The sequence below is a fragment of the Syngnathoides biaculeatus genome, chromosome 7, assembly GCF_019802595.1.
Source record: "Syngnathoides biaculeatus isolate LvHL_M chromosome 7, ASM1980259v1, whole genome shotgun sequence".
Classification (NCBI taxonomy): domain Eukaryota; kingdom Metazoa; phylum Chordata; class Actinopteri; order Syngnathiformes; family Syngnathidae; genus Syngnathoides; species Syngnathoides biaculeatus.
Genome location: NC_084646.1, coordinates 21,988,361 through 22,014,072, shown reverse-complemented (window position 1 = coordinate 22,014,072; position 25,712 = coordinate 21,988,361). Strand labels below are relative to the sequence as shown.

The 25,712-nt window shown below is 41.8% G+C and overlaps 2 protein-coding genes across 4 annotated transcripts in view; one reads left to right on the top strand and one right to left on the bottom strand.

Moving 5' to 3' along the window:
- The window catches only part of mfn1b (mitofusin 1b), a 16,032-nt gene extending 7,217 nt beyond the window's left edge, over nucleotides 1-8,815 (bottom strand). Inside the window, exons 1-11 of the mRNA XM_061825916.1 lie at nucleotides 8,680-8,815; nucleotides 8,066-8,218; nucleotides 6,884-7,019; nucleotides 6,493-6,655; nucleotides 6,065-6,189; nucleotides 5,507-5,615; nucleotides 4,541-4,648; nucleotides 4,035-4,188; nucleotides 2,914-2,981; nucleotides 945-1,066; nucleotides 671-797 (exon numbers count right to left, since the gene is read on the bottom strand). Of these exons, the coding sequence (XP_061681900.1) occupies nucleotides 671-797; nucleotides 945-1,066; nucleotides 2,914-2,981; nucleotides 4,035-4,188; nucleotides 4,541-4,648; nucleotides 5,507-5,615; nucleotides 6,065-6,189; nucleotides 6,493-6,655; nucleotides 6,884-7,019; nucleotides 8,066-8,213 (1,260 nt within the window). The 5' untranslated portion in view covers nucleotides 8,214-8,218; nucleotides 8,680-8,815. The remainder of the gene's footprint in view (nucleotides 1-670; nucleotides 798-944; nucleotides 1,067-2,913; nucleotides 2,982-4,034; nucleotides 4,189-4,540; nucleotides 4,649-5,506; nucleotides 5,616-6,064; nucleotides 6,190-6,492; nucleotides 6,656-6,883; nucleotides 7,020-8,065; nucleotides 8,219-8,679) is intronic.
- plaat1 (phospholipase A and acyltransferase 1) lies at nucleotides 8,190-25,712 on the top strand. 3 transcript variants are annotated; one of them, XM_061825921.1, is made up of 5 exons: nucleotides 8,190-8,253; nucleotides 18,447-18,496; nucleotides 18,883-19,015; nucleotides 23,147-23,415; nucleotides 24,313-25,712. In XM_061825921.1, the coding sequence occupies exons 2-5, from the start codon at nucleotides 18,470-18,472 to the stop codon at nucleotides 24,412-24,414; spliced, it is 531 nt and encodes a 176-aa protein (XP_061681905.1). In that variant the 5' UTR covers nucleotides 8,190-8,253; nucleotides 18,447-18,469; the 3' UTR covers nucleotides 24,415-25,712. The 3 variants fall into 3 exon arrangements, with proteins under 3 accessions (XP_061681905.1, XP_061681903.1, XP_061681904.1); XM_061825919.1 differs by lacking the exon at nucleotides 8,190-8,253 and adding an exon at nucleotides 8,399-8,471; XM_061825920.1 differs by lacking the exon at nucleotides 8,190-8,253 and adding an exon at nucleotides 9,081-9,140.

The window sequence follows — 25,712 nt, the reverse complement described above, 5'->3', positions numbered from 1 at the left end:
TTCACCTCAGGCTTCTTCTTGGAGGCGGCGGTCGATCAGCTGACTTGGATTTGGATGCAGTTTACCAAGTTTTGAGAAGTCAATTTTAGGCTAGGTTTTAGGAGACAAACCAGCAGACAAAAGCTAGAGCTGAACACTGGATGTTTATTGGAGGCCTCCAACAAACATGCGCTTAAATACACTTCAGTTTGGGACTTGCCCACCTTTTTTCAAACCCCATCTCTTAGCTGTGATTGGGCTTCTCCCAAGCTGCCAACGGTTCTAATCATGTCTCAGCATTTGTATTCATGTTTTCATCCATAGCTGATTCATGCAGTACAATTATTTCATTATCCAGTTATTAATGGTATTTGGTGTTCTCCCATCATTGGGTCTAATTAGTCAATCAGGATCTATTATTTTCCTAATGGTGTTGTGTTGTGTTTTACCTCCCGGTGGGGGGCACATAAAGCCATTTTCCACCACAAAATAGATTTACCAGTTAAAACTAAAATTACGACCACTGTTCCATTCCATCAAACAATTAAAAAAAAAAAATTAAAGTGGCTTTGGAAAAAGCCCGCCACTGAAGATTGCTCAAGCTTGTCCCACCCGAAAGTATGTGACGCGTCATGGTGAACAGGTCTATAAAGGCATGGTTATGGTGGCACCAAATTTTGACTCAAATTACCTTTGACTCCACATCCTCGCTGATGGTCTTGATCTTCTTATTGATGTCCTCAATCAGTAGTCTGAGCTGATTCCTCACAAAATCCAGTCGGTCTATTTGGTATTCCCTGTCCTCCAGTGCTGCTACTCTAAATTCCCACAACAACAGACAGCCATTTTAGACACTCATATCACAGTCAAACAACACGATCCGACAGCTCCTACCTCGTCCTGAATATCATATTCACATCTCTCCCAAGCCACAGCGACAAGATCAAAGTGTCCACGTGACTCACCTCTTCTCTGCCGCCTCGATGTTGATGGCGTCCATGATGCATTGGACTTTTTCTGTGATCTGCTTGGCCCTGATAGTGTGCTGCTCAAACTTTGTTTTCACTGCTGACTGCGAGATACACTCCTGCGAGGCCATAACACACACACGCTCGTTACTGTGACGTTTGTTGGGGCTGATTACGGCGGGCGAAAAGGGTTAGACACACACACACAGCTGCTGCTTCATAAGTTAAAGAAAGACAAAATGAAAGTGTGTAAATGACAGCAGCAGAGTGCGCATCTCACATCGCGTGGCCCCCAAATAGTCCAAAGTCACAGTAACGTGGTGGTGAAGCATCAGCAAAAAAAAAAAAAAAAAAAAAGAATACATACAATTAAACTTACAATGAAAAGGAACATAAAAACTGATAAATAAAATACAATGCAGCCTCCAAGTCGAATTATGGGTGTGATGGCAGTTGATTATTTACATTACGTAAGTAATGTAACTACAGTATAATAAAACTAACGCTCCCAAAAAGTTAACCTACTCAGTCTGTAAGGACGCCACACAAACACGTAGAGCGTAATAGACAGTTGATATGCATCTTTTTTTTGTCATTTTTGCTTTTCTTGTTAGCTATTATGCTTTTAGCAACATGCTATTTACAGTCGGGGCTGAAGTGACTAGCCAATTAGTCGACACATCAAGTTTACCACCCCGTAAAGATGGCTAGAACCGGTGAAGGGGGGGGGTGGAAGCATAGATAAATATACAAGATATGCCAGCGAACTCCAGCAACCTGGCTAACCGACGGGTTTACGTAAGCACCCGTGTTGGGGAGGTTGGCGTTTCCTTCTACCGCGATACATGGACACAGTCGTTTAGTCAGATTAGTCAGAACTTTCCCATTTCTATTCATGTCTACTTTGTTGACATGAAAGTGTGTGCTATCAATACGAAACATTTGAAACTCCAAAGATATCAGCAAAATATCAGTGACATCATCAATTAATCAATGTCCACTCGATAACAAAACATTTGCGTCGACTACATAAACAAAAATCTATCGTTGTTCAACCCCAAATAATAAAGAATAATTTTCCTGAAAAACAAAATGGGGTTGATTGATCTAAATATTCAATTGTGTGTATTTTATTGAACAGCCAAATACTTTCTTATAGTAAGTTCCATTTCAAGTTCAATTTCTGGTTCTATTTTTGTAATTACATTTTCCCACGATCAATGGTAACCTTTTTCTATTGGATTCACAAAAAAAAAAAAAAAAAAGCCAAAGGAAAAACAATACATGTAACAGTATTTGCCTGTACTCGCTGAGCTGAAATCACACAAGACGTTTGAAATCAAGCATGGTGTTCATGTGTTCTTACATATTGTTTGATTTGTGAAACTTTTGTACAAAAATGTTGTGCTGAACCCCTATTTGTAGCTTCAACATTACATGGTATAAACTTATTAAAATGTGCTGTCTTTCTTTATGCAAAACATCTTAAGGAAGGGCAAAAAGAACATAAATATAAAGATAATCATATCAAAAATCAAAAGTAAATCAACAGATGCCCTCGCCTTAGTGAATCTAGACTTCAACAATGAAGACGCAGGTTGATTCCAAGAAAAAAAGCACAGTGACTGGTCTGGAAGATCATCACGAGAGCCTATTTGAAGAGGCGCTTGCAGGGAGAAGCTAACAGTGACTAACATTAGTATGCTGGGAAAGGCCACAGGTTGTGTCACTAGTCCTACGAGAGGACATCTTCTACTCAACTAGCATTGCTGGTCTAGTTGTGAGACAACTACAGCTTTCTACTTAGGACTTTGATTTGTCACAGTGATTTTAGGACAGAAACAAACAAATGGGTTTGTTTTTCTAGAATCAAACATCTGCTCAATGGCTTTTGCAGCAACCTGTTAAGAGATTCAGAACAAGAATAGTACAAGACACACATCCACACACACAGTCACGTACACACCTCAAACCGCCTTTCAAAGCTCTGGAACTCTTTAAGTCTCTCCTGGAAGCCCTCGGCCAGGGCACCACCTGGTGAACGGAATGAACATGTTCATGTCTTGATTTTTGACTCTAAATTGGCAGTTGGTGTGAATGTGAGTGTGCAACCTTGTTTTTCTGTAATATTCCCCTGAGATTGGCTGGCAACTAGTCTAAATCTCTCTCACCCAAATTGAGATAGAATAGGATTCAGGTCACTCATGACCTTAATGAATGTCTGTATTTTCCACATGCAAAACTTGGTTGGACTTTTTTTCAAAAATCCCATGACTACTTGGGGTCCTTGGTTATTTGCCGTAAAACTTCTTGGTGCAGTGGTTCACATGGCTGACTACAGCTGCCATAGGATAATTTCCAAATCACACTCGCCCTGTGATTGAGTGGCCACCAGTCTGACTTTCGCCTTAAATTAACATGTTTTGTAAACATGATATGCGTTTTTTATAAAGACATTAATGCATGGATTGGTGGATAAAAAAAATCACATTTTTGTGAACCTACCCTCTGTTATTCAATGACAAATGTTTTTTTTTTATTGTTTTGAGGCATATTTTTGTACTCTTTCCACGAGATGGCATCAAAATCCTAGATTACAGGAAATATGCAATTGGTGTGAAGGAGGTAAGGTATGTTGCAGTTGTTCATCTCGACAGTTTAAAATTTGTTACGTCAAGGAGTTAAACCTAAATTGTTTCTGGACATTCGGGAGAGTTTTCACTTCAAGTTTATTTTTCAAATCTGTAATGTATTTATTTTTAAGGGTAATACTGAGTTAGAAATTATATTAAAGTGTTTTGGGAGTCTGTAGTATATTTTTTGTTGTTGAACCATGAATATTAGTAGTTCTTAAAACATTTTTTGGGGGTTCCTCAATTACTCAGTATCAAACATATGTGCGTTCATCTGAGATGACACGCTGTGGCGACCCCGAAAGGGACAAGCCGAAAGAAACTTACTTAATACTATAGTTACTCTAGTTACTGTTTGTTTTTTTGTTGTTGTTGTTTTTTTTGCTGCGATCCAGTTTTTTATTCTCACCTCCAATAATACACATTTTAAGCAGAGATTATAAGACCGTCTCACCTGTCTCGGGCATGCCCTGTGCCCGCTGCATTCGCGAGTTGAGCACCTCTTTGGCAGAGACGAAGAAAATACGGTTGGGTGCCTGTTCACGGTCCACGACCTTCAGCTCTTCCACCAGGAAATTAACACAACGATCTGTGTGCTGCTTTCTCACCTAGAGTAGGAGAGGAGGGAAACGATTAAAATATTCAGTAGTACAGTGTTTAAAAAAAAAAACAACACTGTACTGCGTCAGATCCATCCATCCATCCATCTTCTATCTATACCGTTTATCCTCACCTGCATCACAGGTATGCTGAAACCTATCTCAGCTGACCTTAAGAGGCGAGGGACAGCCTGGACCTGGGGCCGGCCAATCACAGATCACATATAGACAAACAACCATTCACACTCACATTCACACATGTGAGGGGGCTGTGCTAACCACTCAATCACTGTTCCACCCATGTCAGATGACCTGAAAAGGTTTTAAATGTGCATCTTCTAAATGACATGACGTAACTCACATCTTCCATGTATTCCGGTTCATTTGCTGAGGCGTCCCATCGATTATTGAGGATGAAGATGTTGGGCTTTGACAACCGTTCGTTGACTTTGTGGAAAAAATGCTTTTCCTAGGTGGTGACAGAGTAAACAAGGGAAACTCGTCACTTTTAAAACTGGTATTTATTCTTTCCATCTTTCTTGATAGCGCTATAAAATAACTCAAAGTAACATCTGACAGAGACACGATTGCAAGAATCTGCATGCTCTTTTTAAGAGGCCACAAGAATAAAGACTGACAAAGCAACAAAGCTTTTACCAGACGCTTCTTTAAAAGGCCTTCTCAGTGGAGCTTCTTAATTCCATGGAAAAACCATGAGAGGAATATGTGTGCTTTCCCTTGAAGCAGCTCTGTAACCCTTTACATTCCATGAATTCCTGATCTGCAACCAGTTTCAAATCAAGCACGCTTCCCTATTTGTGATAAATTAGTTTACGTGGAGAGCTAACTAAAAGTTATCTTTCAAAGTCATCAACATCAACAGATAGCAAGTTTTATTTCAGATGGTCGTTCATAATATTGAAGACAACTGCTGTTTTTCCTTATTTTGAATGTTTGTTTAATAATTCTCAGAGATTACCAAGCATCTCATTAGGGGTTAGGTAAAAAAAATAAACATCATACCCTATATGGGAAGTGATACATTCCTGTTTACTTAGTCAAGTGAATGAGGCACCCAGTAATTAAATGGCCAAGCATCATTTAGAATGTCAGAATATTTTTTGGGGGAATTTTTTTTTTTTTTGCTATTATTTTCATTTTGCTTTGCGTGATATTAACTACAAAATTTGCTGTTGTCCTTACAATCAGTGTAATGGTATGTGAGTTTATTCTGAGGCTCACCCTACTCACAGGATGACAAGAAGAGTAGGGTCAAAATTTAACTGAAGCTCATAGACGTGAACCTGAACACAGCAACTGTCATTACCGTATTCATGAGCGTGGATTCAGAGTTGGCAACCAGCACGAAGACATCAGCATCCAGACAAAACTTGTCTATCCAGCTGTCCAACTCTGACGTGACATCTGTCCCGGGGCTGGTAAACGTCATCATAGTTATTTAACAAGCCATAGATGCAATTTATAAAACATGAACTTTTTTTTTTTACATTACATTTCTCAACTATAAAAGTGGCCCAAGCCTTTATTATTTATTAACCTTCTATCATCTAGTGGAAGTGTGTTTAATTGTTTTACTGAAAGAGAAAGTTAAACAAGGTACACGGTTTGTTGTAAATAAATTATTTTTAAATGTTATTCCCTCCATTTTCTGAGAGGCTTACCCTCGCAAGGGTCACGCGAGTGCTGGAGCCAATCCCAGCTGCCCTCGTGCAGGAGGCGGGGTACCCAGTTAATCGCACGGCACATATAAACAACTAAACATTCACACTCAAATTCACACCAATGGGCAATTTAGAGTCTCCAATGAACGCACGTTTTGGGGATGTGGGAGGAGACTGAAGTAAAGCAAGAATATATTATATACCTGTCTACAAGCACCAGGTCGTCCCGAAGTAGGGCACACTTGGTCTTTGGCCAAAATACACGAACGAGACAGCCAGCATCCAAACTCTCATCCATGTGGAGGGCATGAGCCAGCTGGTTGACAGTCTGCAGGGATTTTAAACATGTAATACATCAACTGTTGGCACTGGGATCCTCTTAGTGTCATTAAAATTATATTGAGGAAATGTTTCAACATATTTCGGACATGAATGCTTTTGGAATGTGTTGGGAAACCAAAGACTTTAACTTTTGACCAGTTTCTAAACATCCTGTATAAGAATCCAGAAACAAAAGATATGTAACTCAGAAAAAACAAATATTATTATTATTAATATTGACATTTATGCATGTCATTGTAGGACAAAATGTATTTAAATGATTGGGAATAAAATATAAGACACTGCTAACCTTTATGCTCTTCTCCTCCTCTGAGCCCTCAGTCTTGAGGTAGGCCTTGTCCTCATCGGTCCCCTCCACACTCAGGAAGCAGTTGGTGGTGTGACCGATACCGCTGGGCAGCACACGGTCCCTCAGCATGGCGTTGACCACAGTGCTTTTACCGTTACTTGTCCTACGAGCACACAATCGAGGGGGACAACAAATTGACAATGTTCAAGCTACTGATCTGTAAACAGTACAAGATGGCTTCTAAAACAAAGACGTGAAAGTTGGCGCTGGAAAGTCACAATCTGGATTTATAGTTAACTGAAATGGAACTCTCCATGTAAGATGAACCAAAAAAAAACTTTGAGAGAATACCTTAAGCAGACAAGTCAAGTTTTATGGTCAAAAAGTTTACCGTCCAAAAAAGGCCACCTTCATGTGTCGGCGAGCCAGCACCTCCTTGATGACAGCAAGTTTATCTGCATATGCCTGGATCTCTAACTTTTGATCCAGACTCGCAATTTTCTCCATCGCTTTATCCTCACATGTTTCTGTTAAACAAACATAGTTATACAACAACACAATGAATCTTCCTGAAATGTACACTTATTTGGCAAAAGTATTCGCTGACCCATCCAAATAATCAGAATCAGGTCTCCAAAATCACTCCCATGGCCACAGGTGTATAAATTTAAGTTTATACAAACTTTTGTGATCAAACGAGTCGCTCTCAGGAGTTCAGTGAATTCCAGCGTGGAATTGTGATAGGATGCTACTTGTTGTTGTTAAATTTTACCAAAAATGGACAGTTCTTTTTTTTACCCATCATGAAAAGGGATGGTACCAGAGAATGACTGATAAAAGGTACTCAAAGCACTTTCACACTCAACCAGGGGTTCAATATCTTGCTCAAGGACACTCAAGGCATTTCAGATTCGATTGATTGAAATTTACATCCTAGAAGTGGTTTTTCATACAAACTGTAATTATGACTTTATTACAATGTTTGCAGTGTTAGTGATAACGTATTGTTAAACCGTACTCTACTACGTGGGAAAAGTGAGCACACTCAATTCCCACAGTACGTACTTCATTTCATTTGTCTGTTTGTTTTATATTTAAGGCCAAAAGTATTTGTCATTCAAATAATTATGTAATTAAGACTTTACTATCACCAAATGTCAGTGGCAGCTGCTGCAGCAATGGAACTTTGTTGTACATTGATGACCCCATTTAGATATTAGTACTGTTCCACAAGGCTCTATACTGAGGGCCTGTTTGTATCTTGTGCTTTCTATAAATGTCCCAATTGGTTGCCATTACACTAGGAAGCTGGTAGCCTCGAGCAAGGCTCACTATGTAGGCCACAGATTTTTACACTACTTTCTATATGTTAATCTCAAATCTACCGGTGTTCCACCAAAACTCAAAGTGGGTGATAATCATCAGCATAAAGTAAAACTTCAGGTCAAATCACCGTCTGAGGAATTGAACTATCCCTCAAACTGGGAATCGCTAAATATGCTAACATTGAACTGTTTACATGGTTTGTAGCGACACGAAAACTGCCGGATGAACAGTAAACAATCCATCCTACCTTGCACAAACTCAGAGGTCTCTGTCACGTAACCGAGAAGCTGCTCAAACAGGTCACTTATGGTCTTTTTGGCCACAACAAAGTGTTTCAGGGGGGAAAACTCCCCCCTGGATGAATCAGTGCGTAGAAGTTGGGGAGGCTCGGCCATGGCGACTAGAAATACATAACAGTGGCCACAAAATGTCATAGTAAGTACAATGCACAATAACAATGGAATGGAACTACATGGCAGCGTGAGAGGCATTGCGCGATGTGTGTAATCCAATGCTTTTAAATTTTAGGAGCACTATATTGAATGCACGAACGAAGCTTAACCCACACGTGACGTTGAATGTCCAGGCAAACTGTTCTTTATTTAGATCCGTTACTGTATAGGACCCACAGAATGTAAACAAAAGCAGCTCAGGTAAACTCGATTATTTTATTTCAGACCATTTACCCGCAAAACCCGTACGCGTTAAGATACAATGAATTTAATAAACGAATTAAAAACACGTTTAAGCGAGCTGACCTACGTACTTGTGCTAGCTTGCCGGAAAATCGTTAGCTAGCCGCTGGAGGCGAGCATTAGTCAAAACATTGTTTATATATATATATATATTTATTTTTTTTACCACAGTCCTAAAACTGCCAGTGTCCTCTTCTCATAACATAAACACAAATTGTTCCTCTGCGACGATGCTGTTAATCTCTGTGTGCGTTCAACGATGAATTGCTGTCAATCTCGTCAACCTTGTTATCTTCACGGAATGTTGGTTGATGTATGTACAGGAAATAGGGAAGTAACATATTCAAAATAAAAGATTTAATCTTCAGGTGCATCCTGATATCGCAAAAATAATAAAATTAACATTGTATCAAAATTAGATATTGATCTATAATATACTACTTTATGGAACAAGTTCTCGCTGCAACCTCAAAAGCGTACTTTAGATGGATAATATTTGAAATCTAAATTAACCTGAAACACTAAAAACTTCCGGTTTTGGAAATGGTTAAATGAGCTTGACGCAGTCTTTCAACGACAGCAGCCAATCAGAGAGCAAAGAATGTATCCGACCCCCTCTTCTGTAACGTGAGTAACGGCGTTGTTGAGAGTCTCAGTTTGTGCCCCTACTGTAACAGGATTGTCTCCTGCGTCGCGGGAGTGTGGGCTACAGAGGGTTAACCGGATCACAAACAAGTGTCACATTTGTACGAAGTAAAAAAAAAAAAAAAGTTCGTGTTGGTTAGATTTAGGCCGGAGGTTTGGTTTTAACGCTATTTAAAATGGCAAAAGGTTAGGATTGGAGGGTAGTGGGAAAGTACTACTGAAGTGAAACAGCCAATCACAGTGAAGCGTTGCAGCATTTGAGAGCCAGTGATATTGGAGCAGGGCGTGTCCCGCCTAAAAATTTTGTGTGGGCATCCTCATAACGTGGCGTAGATGAGCCAGAGGTTATTACAACACATCCCACAACACACTCCAAACGATGAAGTGTCACCTCTGTAATGTTTTGCTATGGTTATTGTTTGAACTTTTATTTTTACGGTCCTCGTTAGTCCTTTGACAAACGAACCCTGTAACTGAAGGTGATAGATGCATTTGTGCTAGAGTGAGAAATAGACATAGAAATAGCCACATGTGAAACTCACAAGCAAGTATCATCCCGCCATCCTTAGATTGAGCTATAGTACTTCACCTATAAAGCAAAATCATAATAACCTCTCTAAGTAATACAGTTTTTTTGTGTGTTTAATATTTGCGCTTTATCCCTGACTGTAGGACTACTACTACTACTAACTGTATATGTACAAATAAATAGGGCTCCATATTTAAGTCCGGATGTTGAATTAACAATGTATTAGATATGTCATATATGTACTATACCTAGAAAATTTGAGGTTAATCCGATATCATTTAATGGTGTTTTGAGAAGATTTTTATCGGCAATTAGGAATTTTCACAGGCGCCGCTATTTTGGCAAGTCACATGACCTACGTGCTCAGATGTGACGTATTACGTGCACAAAGTCACGTTGTGAAACAATTCATTAATTAATTCAACAACCGGACTTCTCCTTTAATACTACAATACACAAAGTACTTAAAGTGTATGTAATGTGTAATTTCTAACGCAAATTATCTTATCTAGATGAAGATATATGTCCAACTGTTCCATAAAATGCATATCCTGTTAAATGTTTTTACCCAAAAATACAAGTGTTTATGAATTAAAATAGCAAACTTCGACCTAGTTTCTCTTACCTGCAAAACGGCTCATTTAGTGGGCGGACCTCTGACGTCATAAAATCTGAGATGGGGTGTTTTGGAATGACGATAAGATGGGAGTCTTTTGTATTCACGCTGAAGAAGAAAAATATTCGTTTTGAGAATTTCTCTGTGATTGTAAATTGACACCAATCCGTAAAAATGATGAAGACGTGTGTGGTTCAGTTTTGTAGCAATGCAAATTATACTGGTCACAGTTTACATTATTTTCCCAAAGACCCAAGCCTCAAAAGTCAGTGGGTAAGGTTTGTGCAAATGAAGAGAGCTAATTTTTCCAAACCCGGTCAGCAGTTTGCCATATGCAGTGAACATTTTACCCCGGACTCCTTGACTGGCGGACTCATGTCTGAGATGGGTTTTAAATGTAAAAAACGATTAAAACCCGGAGCAGTGCCTACGATACAGCCAGTTCAGACACCAGATCAGATCGCTGTTGCTCAGGGGAGAAAACGTGAACTTGGATCGGACGCTAAACCTGGACACACTTCGACAAGCTCAACACACACACACACACACACACACACACACACACACACACAAAGCACCAAAAATACGGAGAGCTTTTGTTAAAAGACAAGTTGCGGAGGGATGTATTTTTTTTTCCCTAAAATCGTTGAACACTGTTTACATGGTTGAATGCTAGAAGGACAAAGTTTTTGTGCAATAATAAGCATTTTACACGCAAAGTAGTTGTCGTGGTTGTCATGTAGCAAATCACTAAATACACAGCATTTACATAATTTCAAAACAAGACCGAAAACTTCTTATATACATTCAGGATATCGAAGCCTTTACTATTTATCAGTTTATGGCTCACTAAACCAAACAAGAACTTCAGAAACGCTTACCAGTTGATATTTCCAACACGAGGCATCTCCTCCACTATGGGTCTGACTGCTCTGTCGGCTTCTTTATCGCCAGCGACTTTGTCTTTATTCGAACGTGTGTGCTGTCTAACTGGCTCAAATTGATAACCTTTAACGCCTTCATAAAGCTTGTATTCTTCAACGTCTTCGTGGGACCCTTCAAAATAATGTTCATTGCTCGAATTATTGGAAAATTGATCGGCGTTCTTACAGAGTATTCCTACGGGATCCATGTTGTTGTCACAACGTCCTACATAACGCCCCTGATCGGCTTTTTCCACAACGTTTCCGTCCTTTTCTGGCGGGTGCAGCAATATGTGATCATTTGTTTCAGATCATCGAAAAATAAAAATGTTTCCTTCATGACAGATTTAAGATTAATATTCATCATAAAAATTCTATAATATTAGCAAAAAGGTGCATTGGGGTCTTGACATACTCTTTAAAGCTGCCGATTGGTTGGTATGCCATAACTGTCATAAGCAAGCCTGGACCACTGGCGAGAGGGCCGTGGCCAGGCCACTGCTCTGGGTGGTGTCACCTCTGACACCTGTCACTGGCCAGAGCTGTTTTCCATGTGGACCTGAATTGACCATGTATTTAAGTTTGTAGTTTTGCCACTGGCGTTACCAGTTCGTTGCCTTGTGTCAGTGTGTTGCGTTCACTGCCAGTTGGATTCTCCACGACTGAGAGTAAGTGTAGTTTGAGCTATCCTTGTCACAGCGATTCTGTGCCATCTTAGTCCAGTCTAGTTTTGCTAATGTTTTCAAGTTTTGCCTCATAGTTATCAGACCCCATTTCATGTTTCTGGATCCTGCCTTTGGTTTGTGATTTTGTGCCTCAGCTTTGTCGGACTGCTACACTGTGTATGACCTTGATCTTGAATAAAACCGTCTTGGAGTCCTGCATTTGGGTCCAGCCCCGTGTCTCTTACCCCTGACAATAACATCAACTACACCTTCTACAACTTTTTACTCCGATTTAGCTCTCCCAGTACCACCACAATGACCATCATTACAATACAGTAGCATAGTACACCTTGATGTTCATCAAAAACACAAGACAGATTTTTCAAAAAAATTCCTATAAACTACATTTCATGTAATAGGACACTGTACGATTACGCACAGATTGAAGATTAACAATGTCCACCCACCCATTCTCTTTGCCGCTTATCCTCAGGAGGGTCGCAGGGAGAGCTGGAGCCTATCCCAGCTGTTAAAGGGCAGGAGGCGAGGTACACCCTGAACTGGTTGCCAGCCAATTGCAGAGCACATGGAGACAGACAACAGGCAGACTCACAATCACACCTAGGGGCAAATTAGAGTGTCCAATTAATGTTGCATGTTTTTGGGATGTGGGAGGAAACTGGAGTGCCTGGAGAAAACCCACGCAGGCACGGGAAGAACATGCAAACTCCACACAGGCGCGTCCAGGATTGAACCTGGGACCTCAGAACTGTGAGGCCAATGCTTTCCCAGCTGATCCACTGTGCCGCCATTAACAATGTCTTGGAATACAAAAAGAAAATCTGACAAAATGAGATGGCACGGTGCATGATTGGTTAGCAAATTGGTCTCACAGTTCTGATGACCCAGGTTCAAATCCGACATCACCTGTGTGGAGTTTGCATGTTCTCCCCGTGACTGTGGGTTTTCTCCGGGTAATCCGCTTTCCTCTCACATCGCAAAATCATGCATCGTAGGTTAATCGAACACTCTAAATTGTCCATTGGTATGAATGTTAGTGCGAACAGGTGTTTATGTGCAGCTAGTACAGGGTGTACCCCGCCTCCTGGCTGCCAATCACACCTACGACCCTAGTGAGGATAAGTGGTTTAGAAATTGGATGGATGGATGTACTAAAATGATTCCATTAAAATGCTTTGGATATAAAATTAAATACATTTGTGCATCAGTTATTCCAAGATCAAATGTAAATACATTGCACTAAAATGTGAAATACAAGTAAAATGATATTGAATCTGGCTTGCCATCAGAGGAAGTTAGCATGCCTCGAGTCGAGTGGTACAAGTACCAGAGTTTGAGAATCACTGGTCGACACCAGTGTTTACCAACCAGGGATACATAAGCATATTGCATGGGGTACCTGGAAGTGGGTTTGGACAGGTGTCAGTATTTAGTATTAAGTATACAAGATTTTTTTTAATGTAACTGTAATTTCTTACAGTTACTGAAAAAAATGTATTCTGATTATAGGTACATTTGTTAAATAATGTAGATTATTAACCAGAATCATATTTAAAGGTGGAGAGAGAGATGCCATTTGTTGATTTGACCACTAGCCCACTTTCCCGCTTGTTGGCCGAGCAACAAGTGCAGTAAATGGCGACAAAATAAAATGCCCCGCAGCGATCACAGCTACAGGCAGCTGGCTCTGTTGCCTTCGAAAAAGTTGCCTGTTTTAAAAGGCAAAGGATGGAAAGTGATTCACTGGACGACTTATTCATTTGGGATTTATTGGTTATTTACAGGCGGCACGGTGGAGTAGGTGGGAAGCGTTGGCCTCACAGTTCTGAGGTCCTGCGTTCGATCCCGGTCCCGCTTGTGTGGAGTTTGCATGTTCTCACCCATGCCTTTGTGAGTTTTCTCCGGGCACTCCAGTTTCCTCCTACATCCCCAAAACATGCAACATTAATTGGACACTCTAAATTGCCCCTAGGTGTGATTGTGAGTCCGACTGTTGTCTGTCTCCATGTGCCCTGCAGTTGGCTGGCAACCAGTTCAGGGTGTATCCTGCCTCCTGCCCGTTGACAGCTGGGATTGGCTCCGGCACTCCCGCGAATCTCGTGAGGATAAGCGGCTCAGAAAATGGATGGATGGATGTTCATTTACAAACAAACCTGAGCTCGCAAAGTAATTCAGACTGCTCGTGTATTGTCATGTATCCTAGATACGACTGTGCATGTGTTTAGTGTGCGCATATGTTTGTGAGCGCGTGGGTCATTAGTCCATGACTGTCAGCAGCCAGAGACACTGGACACATCCACAGCGACCTCCAGCTTCTGGTTTGGCTTTGGGACTCTTGAAACTTGTCTTCACAGAAACTGGAAAATATTCTTTGTGTTACCTCTCTCTGTTTTGTTTTTATTTTATGCTTGTTCGTGGACTTATTATGGAGAATTAAAATGGTGAGAAAGAAAAAACTGCATGCGTTTGAGTAAGTATTGCTCCTGTTGTGTTTTTCTATGCCTTTAACATTGGGGTTTTCCAAACATTTCCTATTCAGAAGACTACAATTAAAAAAAAAATGTTCATCAGCACATAAATTATTCATAAGTAATACAGAAACAATTTATCACAACAAACACCATTGAAAAAGCGACTTGTCAAGAAAATGTGTGCCTCATAGCCGACCCCTGAAGAATTGAGAACTCCACTGTTGAGGCTCATTTATATTTGATCATTTTTTAAAGGCTTTTGTTATTGTCATTTGTGATGCGAAAAAATTATTACAAGGTGTTTTGATGGCACTATTATGAAACCTTGCAATTTTAACAGCTTCATTACAATGTCTTTCTCCTTTCTTCGTGGCTTTCTCATCACATATTCAATATTAATGACACTGTTCCCCTGGAAAGATGTCACGATTATCCACTCTTCAGTGTTTTTTTTTTTTTGGTGGGGAAAGGGAAATGAAGTTAATGTTGTTTGCGAGTGGAAGTGTTTTTCATGTAACATTAAATGGACTCAAAGTATTTTTCTGTCGGCTTCCCCATTGTGTCAGTTCTCTTGTGACAGCAAAAAGTGTGTGTATTGTGTGTCCGTTTGTGTGTGTGAGAACTGAGTGGTATTGTGTGGTGCATACGTATGAGTAACCTTTACATAGTTTCCAATCCCATCGAGCATTATCTGTCCGCTATTTCTTGGAAGCTCACTCTTATACACCGTGCAAGTGTCTTTGTCTTATAACCCATGCAAGAGTCTTGGGCCAGCGATAGATTTGTTCCTTAAATACATTTTAGTGATGCTCTGGTTAAAGTTGCAGGCACGCTTTTGTATTTGCTTTTACCATTTGAGTCATTATGGTATCAGTGGACACCCTACTCCACTAAGAATACTCATAGTCACTCCCGTTTGTTCATTATCCTCTTTAAAGCACGAAATAGCTTGCTAACTACTCAATAGATCTTCTTTTTAGCCTCGGTGAATGGCTTCACTGTAGTGAGGCATTTTAGTTATGAGTTTCGTTATGGGATTAGTATGAAAAGCACAGCTAGGCCATGAATATCAAACAATCAAATGAAAAACAGTAAGGACAGTGGTAACTTAGTTTGCCATCTTTTGCTGCATGACTTTGTATTTTTACACCCAATTCGGAGTAGTTCATTGAATGGCATTCATAATAACCTCAGACCACATCCAATGTGTAAAAAAAGTCTACACCACCCACACCCCCATTCAAATACCACTTTTTTGTTATAAACAAATTAGACCATGCTAAATCATTTTAAAGCTTTTCCACAAATAATGTGAACTTTGAGAAAGAATCTATGATGGTGAGGATGACAGTTTTCCCTTCAGAGGGGGATAGGCCATTGACAAAGTCCAAAGAAATCTGGGACCAGGGGTGGCTCGGAATGGGTAAAGGATGCAACAGACCAGCAGGGGCTTCAAATAAGGCTTTATCTCGGGCACAGACAGAGCAGGCTAGGATGAACTCACAGGTGTTTTTGACCAAGGTGGGGCACCAGAAGTGTTGTTGAATCAAGTTAATGGTTTGTGTGATTCTGGAATGTTTTTTGTTTGAATTGTGGGCCTATTGAAGTACTTCTGAGTGGGCGGAGTCAAGCATGAAGAAAGTGTGAGAGGGTCTGGTCTTGGGATTGGATTGTTCTCTGTGCTTTCCTAACTATTTTTCCCTCTTCCATACGCCACCCCAATGAAGCAAGAGAAAAGAAGAATGGTTTCTGTTCCACTGGACTGCAGGGGGTTGAAAAAAACGGCAAGATCGGGAGTTTGTGGTATTCCTTAGGAAATCCGGGAGAGATTGACCAGTGTGCCTAGTGGCGGAGGTTTACTGGTGGGAAGAACGGCCGACAAAAGAACAATGGGAATGACAAAATGGACTCCAACTGGTGATAGACAGATGAGTCCTATCAATGTCAGGCTTCTGTTTTTCTGCCACAAGGGGATACGTAGGACTAACGGACTCTCTGAGGACAGTATAACAAATAACTGGATGGTTTTGCGGTGATTTCCGGAAATGAGCAGGGTGAATGGTGCAGTTTAGTAGGTAGCAAGGGGGATGAGGCAAGGCAGTGACCTTCTCAGGGAGCGGGAGAGAATTAAAGGGAAGCTGACATGCCAGGTTCTCCTGAATAAAAATGTCATCAGCACCAGAGTCAATGACGATGGTGTCAGGGGTGTTGCAAGTGGGACCAAGAATACACGAAGGAGGATATGGTATTTGATCGAGGCAGAATTGGCAGTACAGTATTGTGTTGCTCTGGAATAAATGAAAGGATGGCATTGTACAGTAAGTGGGGAGATTAACAGAGGCACCTTCTCTGTCAACTTGGTGTGTAAAGGCCACTTTATCCTTCAGAAATAGCGTGGTCGACAATACCCGCATTGCGTCACGTGACCTACACATTGCCTCGCCCAATACTGCTACGTAGCTTGTGAATTGGGTGAGCCGCGGAGTTCATCTCTCGTGTTTGGCCCGTTTTAGTCACATGCTGTGATGACGTGCTCACCGTTCCTCCCAGCTCCACATACCACCTACGCCACCGCCTTCTCGATCGATTTTGCAGTGTAATTAAACATATTATCCGGTTTAGGTCCATTTCTTCAAACAGACAATCTTCCACGGTCGCTGTTGTTGTTGTTGTGTTCCTTGTTATGGAAAGGAAAGTAAAAACGGCTTCTGTAAATGATTTGTGGAAAGTTCACGCTAGGTCATCCAGCCAATAGACTGTTTTCGACTGATGTCACACACCTTCCGATTTAGGGCGCCATCTTGGTTTGGTGAATGCACGTAAACACACGTAACTAACCTGGAATCATTTCAGAAAGGCGTATGAATGGGGGCGCACTGCTAGGTTATTGGTTGCTCAAATGGGCGTTGTCTTTCTTTTGACTGCCAGCTGTGATCAAGAACCAGTGTGAGAAAACAGAGCAGTTATCAACCAAATGGCGACAACTGTGGCTGTCTCGTATTAGCAGAGCTGATCTAGCAGCCAAGCACAATACTTGTGTGTGAATGCAATGCATGTCTCGAAAATCTGTATTTTCTATTTCATTATAATAACTTTGCAAAAACGAGTTACCGCACCGCTAGCTGTTTTGTGAGTTGAGTTAAAAATGTAGCCGTGGAAGTGGAAAAAAAAATGGTGCGGGCTCCACTTGGGACTCGTCCCGGTCGAACCTCTCTCTCTCTCTCCCTCTCGGTAACAAAAATGAAAACAATAATATGCACCTCAACACAATATAACACAACGCTGACTACAATCATGCGGTATATATTTAAATTGCAAACTAACCTTAGTAGTGTGCTTACAGTGGATACGGCCGCATGACGAACCCAGCCATTGACGAATTGGTTGTAGGCCTCCAGACCTTTGTAATTCTTTAGTTGATCCACTGTATAAGCGCTTGTCGAGAAGAGGAGATAGTGGACGATGACTGGACAGGTTACAGTTGTGTGCTCCATTTGTGTTTCTCCAAGGCATATGGGTCGATATTGTCGATCAACGCACACTTCTTGTCGTAACAGTTTCTTGAAACAACATCTAATGAGCACCGATAACTTTCCAAAGTCTTTTTAGCCATCATGCGTCACTTTTAACAGTCGTATGAATGTTTGTGTAACTCCGGTCTGTATGCAAAAGCGATAGAGTGAATGGCGCGTCAGTTTTGTGAACCCATCCAACATGGCCAGGTGCCCCAGATGAAGTCACGTGGTTGAAAACAGTCTATACCAGCTGTTGGGACACCTCTGAGTTGAAGACGAACTGCAGCACATTTTAAAAACTGCACAAGTGGCTAGCGCTGGGGTATGAAGGCAAACTACACACGGGCGATGTCACTGCGGTCGCCGCATCTGCAAGTATATAGAGGCCTTAAATAGTTGCTTTTTTTAACACACCAATTCAGGTTAATCAGGCCTTTTTGCATGAAGCGATGGAACATGGAAATAATGTATTTTCTCATGTGGACTCAAGTGTATTTTTCAGTATCAAATGTCAGACATTTAACATTCTGTTTTAATTTCTTCATTAGAACTTGTGGAAGAATGTTGTGGGATGGATAAACAACAACAAAACTCTAGTGTAAGTTGCAATTAATGTCTTTGAATGTGGTGTAAATGAAAATAGTTGCCAGTTCCTAATTTCTAATTTCTTGAAATATTGACTTTGAGGCATTATTAGTTATAATCATGAAAAATATGAAATGATACATAAAATCATGAAATTGCTCTGTGTGTAGTGAATCCACATAAAATTTTTAAATTGTGAATCCATATTATATGAGTAAATTGTAAACTGTTGGAATCAAACCTTTTCTACAGTATTTATATGTAGTGAGATGAACCTGTATTTGAATAACTGTCATTGGTATCAAAAGACTACTCGTTGCTCTTTTAGAGTTTTTAAAGTAATGTGTTTTATGTCCACTTGTGGAATGAAAACATGCAAGTGTCTAATTGTGTATATAGATGGCCTCTAATGACCCTGCTGAGCTCTCTGGTGAACCCCACCCTGGAGACCTCATTGAGATCTTCAGACCGGCCTATCAGCATTGGGCACTCTACCTGGGCGATGGTTATATCATCAACTTAACTCCTGTTGGTAAGTACCAGTCCATGACCGCACACGCTCAGCACACACATTATAATTACTTGCACAGTGTAAGTCGATCAAACACAAGAATTGTATGGACAATTCAGCCTACACAAAAGGGAGTGGTTGGCTAGGGGCAATTTAGTGTGTCCAATTAATGTTGCATGTTTTTGGAATGTGGGAGGAAACTGGAGTGCCCGGAGGAGACCCACGCAGGTACGGGGAGAACATCCAAACTCCACACAGGCGGGTCCGGGATTGAACCCGGGACCTCAGGACTGTGAGCCCAATGCTTTACCACCTGATCCACCGTCCCGCCCTAAGAGGAATAACCCAAGATATTACCAAATAATTACATGTGGTAGTGGCATTGGACATCTCGAGAATAGTCAGAGCGATGGCCAACAGCTTGCAGCAGGTATGATGTGATGAGGCCAACCTGTTGATTCTTGGAACCGTCCTAACTTGAGAAGCCAGGCCGCCTGCTGTCCCTCGCCAACCTCAGTGACAGGAAAGCTTCTGAGATGCTGGAAAGGATGATTGCTGTGTAGGACTCGGCTAATCCTGCAGAGCTGACTGTCAGCTAAGTATCTTTTCATGCTCACAGTTCTGCAACAGGGGCCCTTATGTGTTGCGGTGGAAGGTGCTGAGAGATTCATGGTAGCATGGAAGGTAAACCAGAGAGGGTCACAATGGTTCATCTCAAGCCATCTTACCTGGTTATGATGTGGCATTGCAGCTGGCCCCACCCACACAGCGAGGGCACAAGCCCTCAGCTGTCTTCAACCCAAGTTCCGACCGGGACTCCAGACCCACCAAGTGCCCCTGACCCCGCTCCTGGTATGCAGAGCCATTTTTCTTTATGGTGACCCACAAGAGGGAGACATTCACCTGGGCCGTGTATCATGGGAGGGGCAGGAGATGAAAATCAAAGGGAGTTGTTGGCTTTAAAGGGAGTGGTTTGCTGTGCATCCATACATTTTTTTCTGTACTACTTATCCTCACTAGGGTCGTGGGCATGCTTGAGCCTATCCCAGCTATCTTCGAGTGAGAGCAGGGGCGTGGGTATATCCTGAACTGGTTGCCAATCCATCACAGGGCACATATAAACAAACAACCATTCGCAGTCCGTAGGGATTTGCGAGTTTGGACCCTACGCATGTTCACTGATCGAGGAAGGGATGACCAATGATTAGACAAGTAAATTGATTTATTACAAAGGAATGTGCAATACAGACGTCCGGGTCTCATGTAGGTATCTGCCGCACACGAGACGTGTGTCTTCTGGGAGGACAAGAGCTGCCCGGTAACACAAGGTTTTTATATGTATGGATACATGGTAAAAGTGGCTGCCCTCCCGCAGTCTGGTCCTGGGCCGGGATGGTAACTTTCCGCTCCTTATCTGGTGTCGTTCGTCTCCATGGCAACGCCTGGGAGAGAAGGCTGCCGCCAGCCGGTTTTCTGTGGACAAAGATCAAGGACAGCCACCGCGCTCCACAACACATCCTTGTCTGATTGGCAAATGGACAACACTTTATCGGTTGATTAAATATATAAGGTCATATCATAGCAAATAATGAAAGTGCATCCATCCATCCATTTTCTTTGCCGTTTATCCTCATGAGGGTCACGGGGAGTGCTGGAGCCTATCCCAGCTGTCAATGGGCAGGAGACAGGGTACACCCTGAACTGGTTGCCAGCCAATCGCAGGGGACATAGAGACAAACAACAGTCGCACTCACAATCACACCTAAGGGCAATTTAGAGTGTCCAATTAATGTTGCATGTTTTTTAGATGTGGGAGGAAACCAGAGTGCCCGGAGGAAACCCGCATAGGCATTGGAGAACATGCAAACTCCACACAGGCCTCCCTAGGATTTGAACCCACAACGTTGGAACTGTGAGGGAGATGTGCTAAACAGTCATTCACCGAATCGCATACTCTGTGTACTTGGGCCAAATTTTCCATCGTATCTAACAGCTTAAAGTGCGGGTGACATCCCTATAAACATTCTAAAATAGATATTGGAATGAAAAACACAAATCCATTCACAAAGTTGCGCAATTGAGTGTCCCTCAACATCCAAGTGGTCGCCATATTAGTCGCGTCATCTGACCATGTATCGTCACTTCTGCCGTTGAAAACGTGCAGTGCCTGCTACTATGGAAGCCGAACAACAGAGATATTCGGATTTTTCCAACGCCCCTTCTGACATCGAAGCTCTTTTCGAAAAGGACAACACCACACAACCGAGTGAAGTTACCGGGGCAATATTACACTATTGTTTCGAGCCCTCAGGGCAATATTACACTGTTTCGAGCCATATTCAGACGATATCCGATCACGGCCAAACCGCATCCCGTCCGATCCACTTCCACGGCGGAGGTGAGCCATCGGGGCTCATCGCAGCCGGCCGGTGTGGCTTATGACAGAGCCGAGCGGTGCTGCTTTGTGTTCACAGTCGAGCCGGCGCGCTTCATGCTCGCACGTGACTGGGTAACACATTCTCGGCTGGGTTCTTCAGAGCCGCCCCCGTCGCAAAGCCCGACGCGCAGCCTTCGCGCAAGATGTGACCGCCGAACGCGGGGGCTAAGCCGGTGTGGCTGAGTTTCGGCCCGCCGTGCTATATAAGGAGGGGGTGGAGCCGAGCTATGTTGCAGGCTGAGTGAGACATTGTTGGCTGGGCGACGCGCACATCGACACATTTCATACGCGGATCTTTTGTTACGTTATGAGAGAGACCGATTGCGTGGTCCGCCCCAAACTATTTTTTTTTTTTGTAGCTGTATGCGCACATCAACACATTTCATACGCGGATCTTTTGCTATGATATGAGAGAGACCGATTACGTGGTCCCCCCCAAACTATTTTTTTTTTCTTGGAGCTGTATACACACCTACCTGTTATTTGGAACCCACGAAGCTCTCGTCCTTTGCACACGTACAATCCATTTTTCACAATGAACAAGGTCTCTTTCAAACTTATGAAGGGTAATTCCATTCTCCTGAGTGTTCAAGCAATGTCCAGCAACGCAACTGGCATTTTGGCTAACACGAAGGAACAACGAGCTACCTTCGCGGAGGTAAAACTAATGGAAACAAACGAGTCCACGAGGGGGTGCCACTGTCCTTTACGCCACTTCCTGCTTCTTCTCGACAACAAATTCCTGAGGATTTTCATGGCGGGAGTTACAAAAAGCTGTATACGTCAAAATTATGTTTTATGGTGAAAAAACACATGGGACCATATTGACTGTGGGTTTTTCATTAATAATATACCAAAAATCATCCGTTTGACGACACTTGAGCTTTAAGTTACTGTACAAAATCATTTTATTTTCTGCATTATGTAAATGTTTACAACCCCAAATTTTGAGTGGTAATGTACTAAAACGTGTAAATTTGAGAAAATGTTCCTATTTCCTGAGCTCAACATTTGAGCTCTGTACTTTAAATCCAATCTGTCCATTTTCTGAGACACTTATCTTCAAAAGAGTCACGGGACTGCTGGAGCTTATCGCAGTTATCGTCGTGCAGGAGGTGAGGTACACCCTGCAGTGGGTGTCAGCCAATCGCAGGCCACTCACAATCACTCCTTAATGTTGCACCTTTTTGGGATGTGGGAGGAAACCGGAGTGCCCGGAGAAAACCTACGGAGGCACGGGGGGAACATGCAAACTCCACACTGGCGGGTCCGGGATTGAACCCGGGACCTCAGAACTGTGGGGTCAACGCTTTCCAGCTGAGTCACTGTGCCAGTGCGAACATATCATTATAATAAATTTTATTTTGTGGCAGGCCAGAACACATGTATTTAGAGAGCAAGAGTAGCTGACAACACCAAAAAATACTGTACAAAGAGTATCCAGTAAAATGAAAAAATGTTAAGATGCACCGAAACATTGTTACCTAACTCATGAGACTCATTCTCTCCATGACATGTGCATCCCGGGATTCACATAGCCTCAAATGTAAAATGATCTATACATTATAAATAGTAATGTTTATTTTTGCGTTTTACTATTAAACATATAAATGGAAAATGGTAAATGAAATGCACTCATAGTATGTATGATTGGAACCGCATGAAGATGTTGTCTTCTATTTCTAATGTCATCACCTCTTTGTTCTTGTTTCTAGATGAGAGACAAGCGGCTGCCATGTCCAGCGTGAAGTCCGTCTTCAGCCGGAAGGCGGTGGTGCGCATGCAATTGCTGAAGGATGTAGTGGGAAGCGACTCGTACCGTGTCAACAACAAATACGACCACAACCATACGCCTTTGCCCATCTATGAGATCATCCAGCGAGCACAAGTCCTGATTGGCCAGGAGGTGTCCTATGACCTCCTGGGAAGTAACTGCGAGCACTTTGTCACCTTGCTGCGCTACGGGGAGGGAGTATCTGAACAGGTGTCGTATGTTCATCAATATTATTCTCAATCCATTGATCTCGATCTTGTCCTCATTTGGGGGTCGCGAGTGATCTGTAGCCCATAGCAACTATATTTTGGCAAAAGGGACTCTGCACCCAGGACTGGTCGCCAGTTAATCGCAGGGCACATATTAACAATTTACCTTTCACACTCACACCTACGGACAATTTGTAGACTTTATTGAACCTAACATGCATGTGTTAAGAATGTGGGACGAAGCTGCAGTACCAACGTAGAGAAAAACTTAAGACAAACAAGAGGGGAACATGCAAACCCCACACAGGAGGGCCTGTGCCGAGAGTCAAATCCAGTACCACTTAACAGTCAAGCAAACGTTCTGACCATTAGTCCACCATGCTGCAGTATTACTTTTTTGGGGGCCTAAATAACCTTTCATGATATGGATAAGAATTGGGACGTGAGATGTGAAAATATCATGTTACTGATGTTTGATATGAGAACACTCCTGGCTCACCGTCTCTGAAAAACGGTGATGGGTTTATGGTCGGGATTCTCAGGTTTTTCCACACTACGTACATCCAACCATGCCTTTCTGACTCTGATGCAAAATCTTGTTGGAATAGGACATTTCTAAAAAGTAGGATGTACAGATGTGAACATTTTGAAATTAAATTGGGTGGCACAGTGGTCAACTGGTTAGCACATCTACCTTACAGTTCTGAGGCTTCGGGTTCAAATCTCGGACACTCCTCTGTGTATAACTGAAAATAACAACCAAGGTTCGAATTTGGGCCATGTTTGTCTGATTCTTGTTTTTTTTTTCGTCACTGCTTTATAACAATATTTATATATTTATATATATATATTGTGTCATAGGTGCTTTTCTTAAACTATCTGCTTCCTTTCTTGACAGGCTACAAGGGCCATTGGGGCCATCAGTTTGGTCACGGCAGCAGCAAGTGCCTTCTCTGTCCTTGGACTAATTAACACTCGATCCAGAAACAGGCCCTTCTGACAGCTCCTGCAGACTTGGTTTAGTTCAAGATATCTGCTATTGAAAGTTAGTGGCCATGATGGGTTTGTTGGAAAATGGAATCATGAATAAAAAGAAACATATCATATTACAGTGGTGCTTGTGAAATCTTTTAAACCAAGTGTGGGGGTGAATTTGTTATTATTCTGTTATACACCTTTTTAAAGTAGCTTTTGGGGGCAAGTATCTTATCTCTGAAGAGTTGGGCTGTGCAACTGATGGGTCATAGTTCGACTCCTGATCAAGATAAATGTAAAACTAGTAGCTGGAGAGATGGTAGTCCACTTCCTGACTACTGTAGTGGTGGTTTGTCCCAGCTGTCAACGGCAGGAGGCAGCGTACACCCTGAACTGGTCGCCAGCTAATTGGAGGGCACATGACAACATGCAACTATTCACACTCACATGAAAACCTACAGGCCATTTAGAGTTTTCAATGAACCCACAATGTATCTTTTTGGGACAAAAACAGAGTACCTGGAAAAAAACCTACACAGGAATAAGGAGAACATGCAAACACCACACAGGGATGGGTGGGTTTCAAACACCGGTCTTCAGGACTGTGAGAGAGAGGTGCTAACCAGTCATTCAACTTTCTAGTATGCATGGGTAGAACTGTTCCTGTTGCACACTTCTGACATCACACCAAGATTGCCATTGGGGCATTCAAAATGCGATTCTTAACCAATTGTTCTGAAACGGATTGAGATTATTGTAAATGACTGCCAGTTTCATTTTCTTGAGCAAAAATACATAGAATCGATTTGTCAGGGAAATATGAACTATTAAGACCACATATCCCCTTTAGGAATTATTTGTGGTGATTGCTTTGTGTCTTGTTCTACTCTAAGAAAAATCTCTAATTTGAAAAAAAAATCCTCTTTAGCATTTTTTGGATTGTCAGTTTAATAGTAAAGCTATGGTTACACGTTCCTTTGATTGCATCAAAGCATGAATCTTACCTTTTTTTCCTTCTATTTACTGTTGAGGAGAGAAAGTTAAAAGGGAAAGCATTTTGTGTGTGCAGAATTTGTCTCCCTTGTGCTAAGTTAGTAAATATCTAATACAACAGTAAAAGTATGATGAGTAAAAATTAATGAATTATACTTTGTGGCGACCCCTAACGGGAAAAGCCGAAAGAAAAAGAAGAAGTACTCAAGTACATTTAAATGTGCTCAATCAATCAATCCCTTATTTATATAGCATATTTCATCCCTAAAAAGCTATACAAATTGCTTCAAAAGGCAAATGATAGTTTTGAAAGTGTTGACGCGATCAGCG

What these genes read in the sequence shown, in the direction of transcription:
- plaat1 (XM_061825921.1), top strand. Translation starts at nt 18,470, where the DNA reads ATGGATAAACAACAACAAAACTCTAGT. An exon ending in CATCAACTTAACTCCTGTTG is followed by an intron (nt 19,016 to 23,146) that starts GTAAGTACCAGT and finishes TCTTGTTTCTAG; the next exon opens with ATGAGAGACAAGCGGCTGCC. An exon ending in GGGAGGGAGTATCTGAACAG is followed by an intron (nt 23,416 to 24,312) that starts GTGTCGTATGTT and finishes CTTTCTTGACAG; the next exon opens with GCTACAAGGGCCATTGGGGC.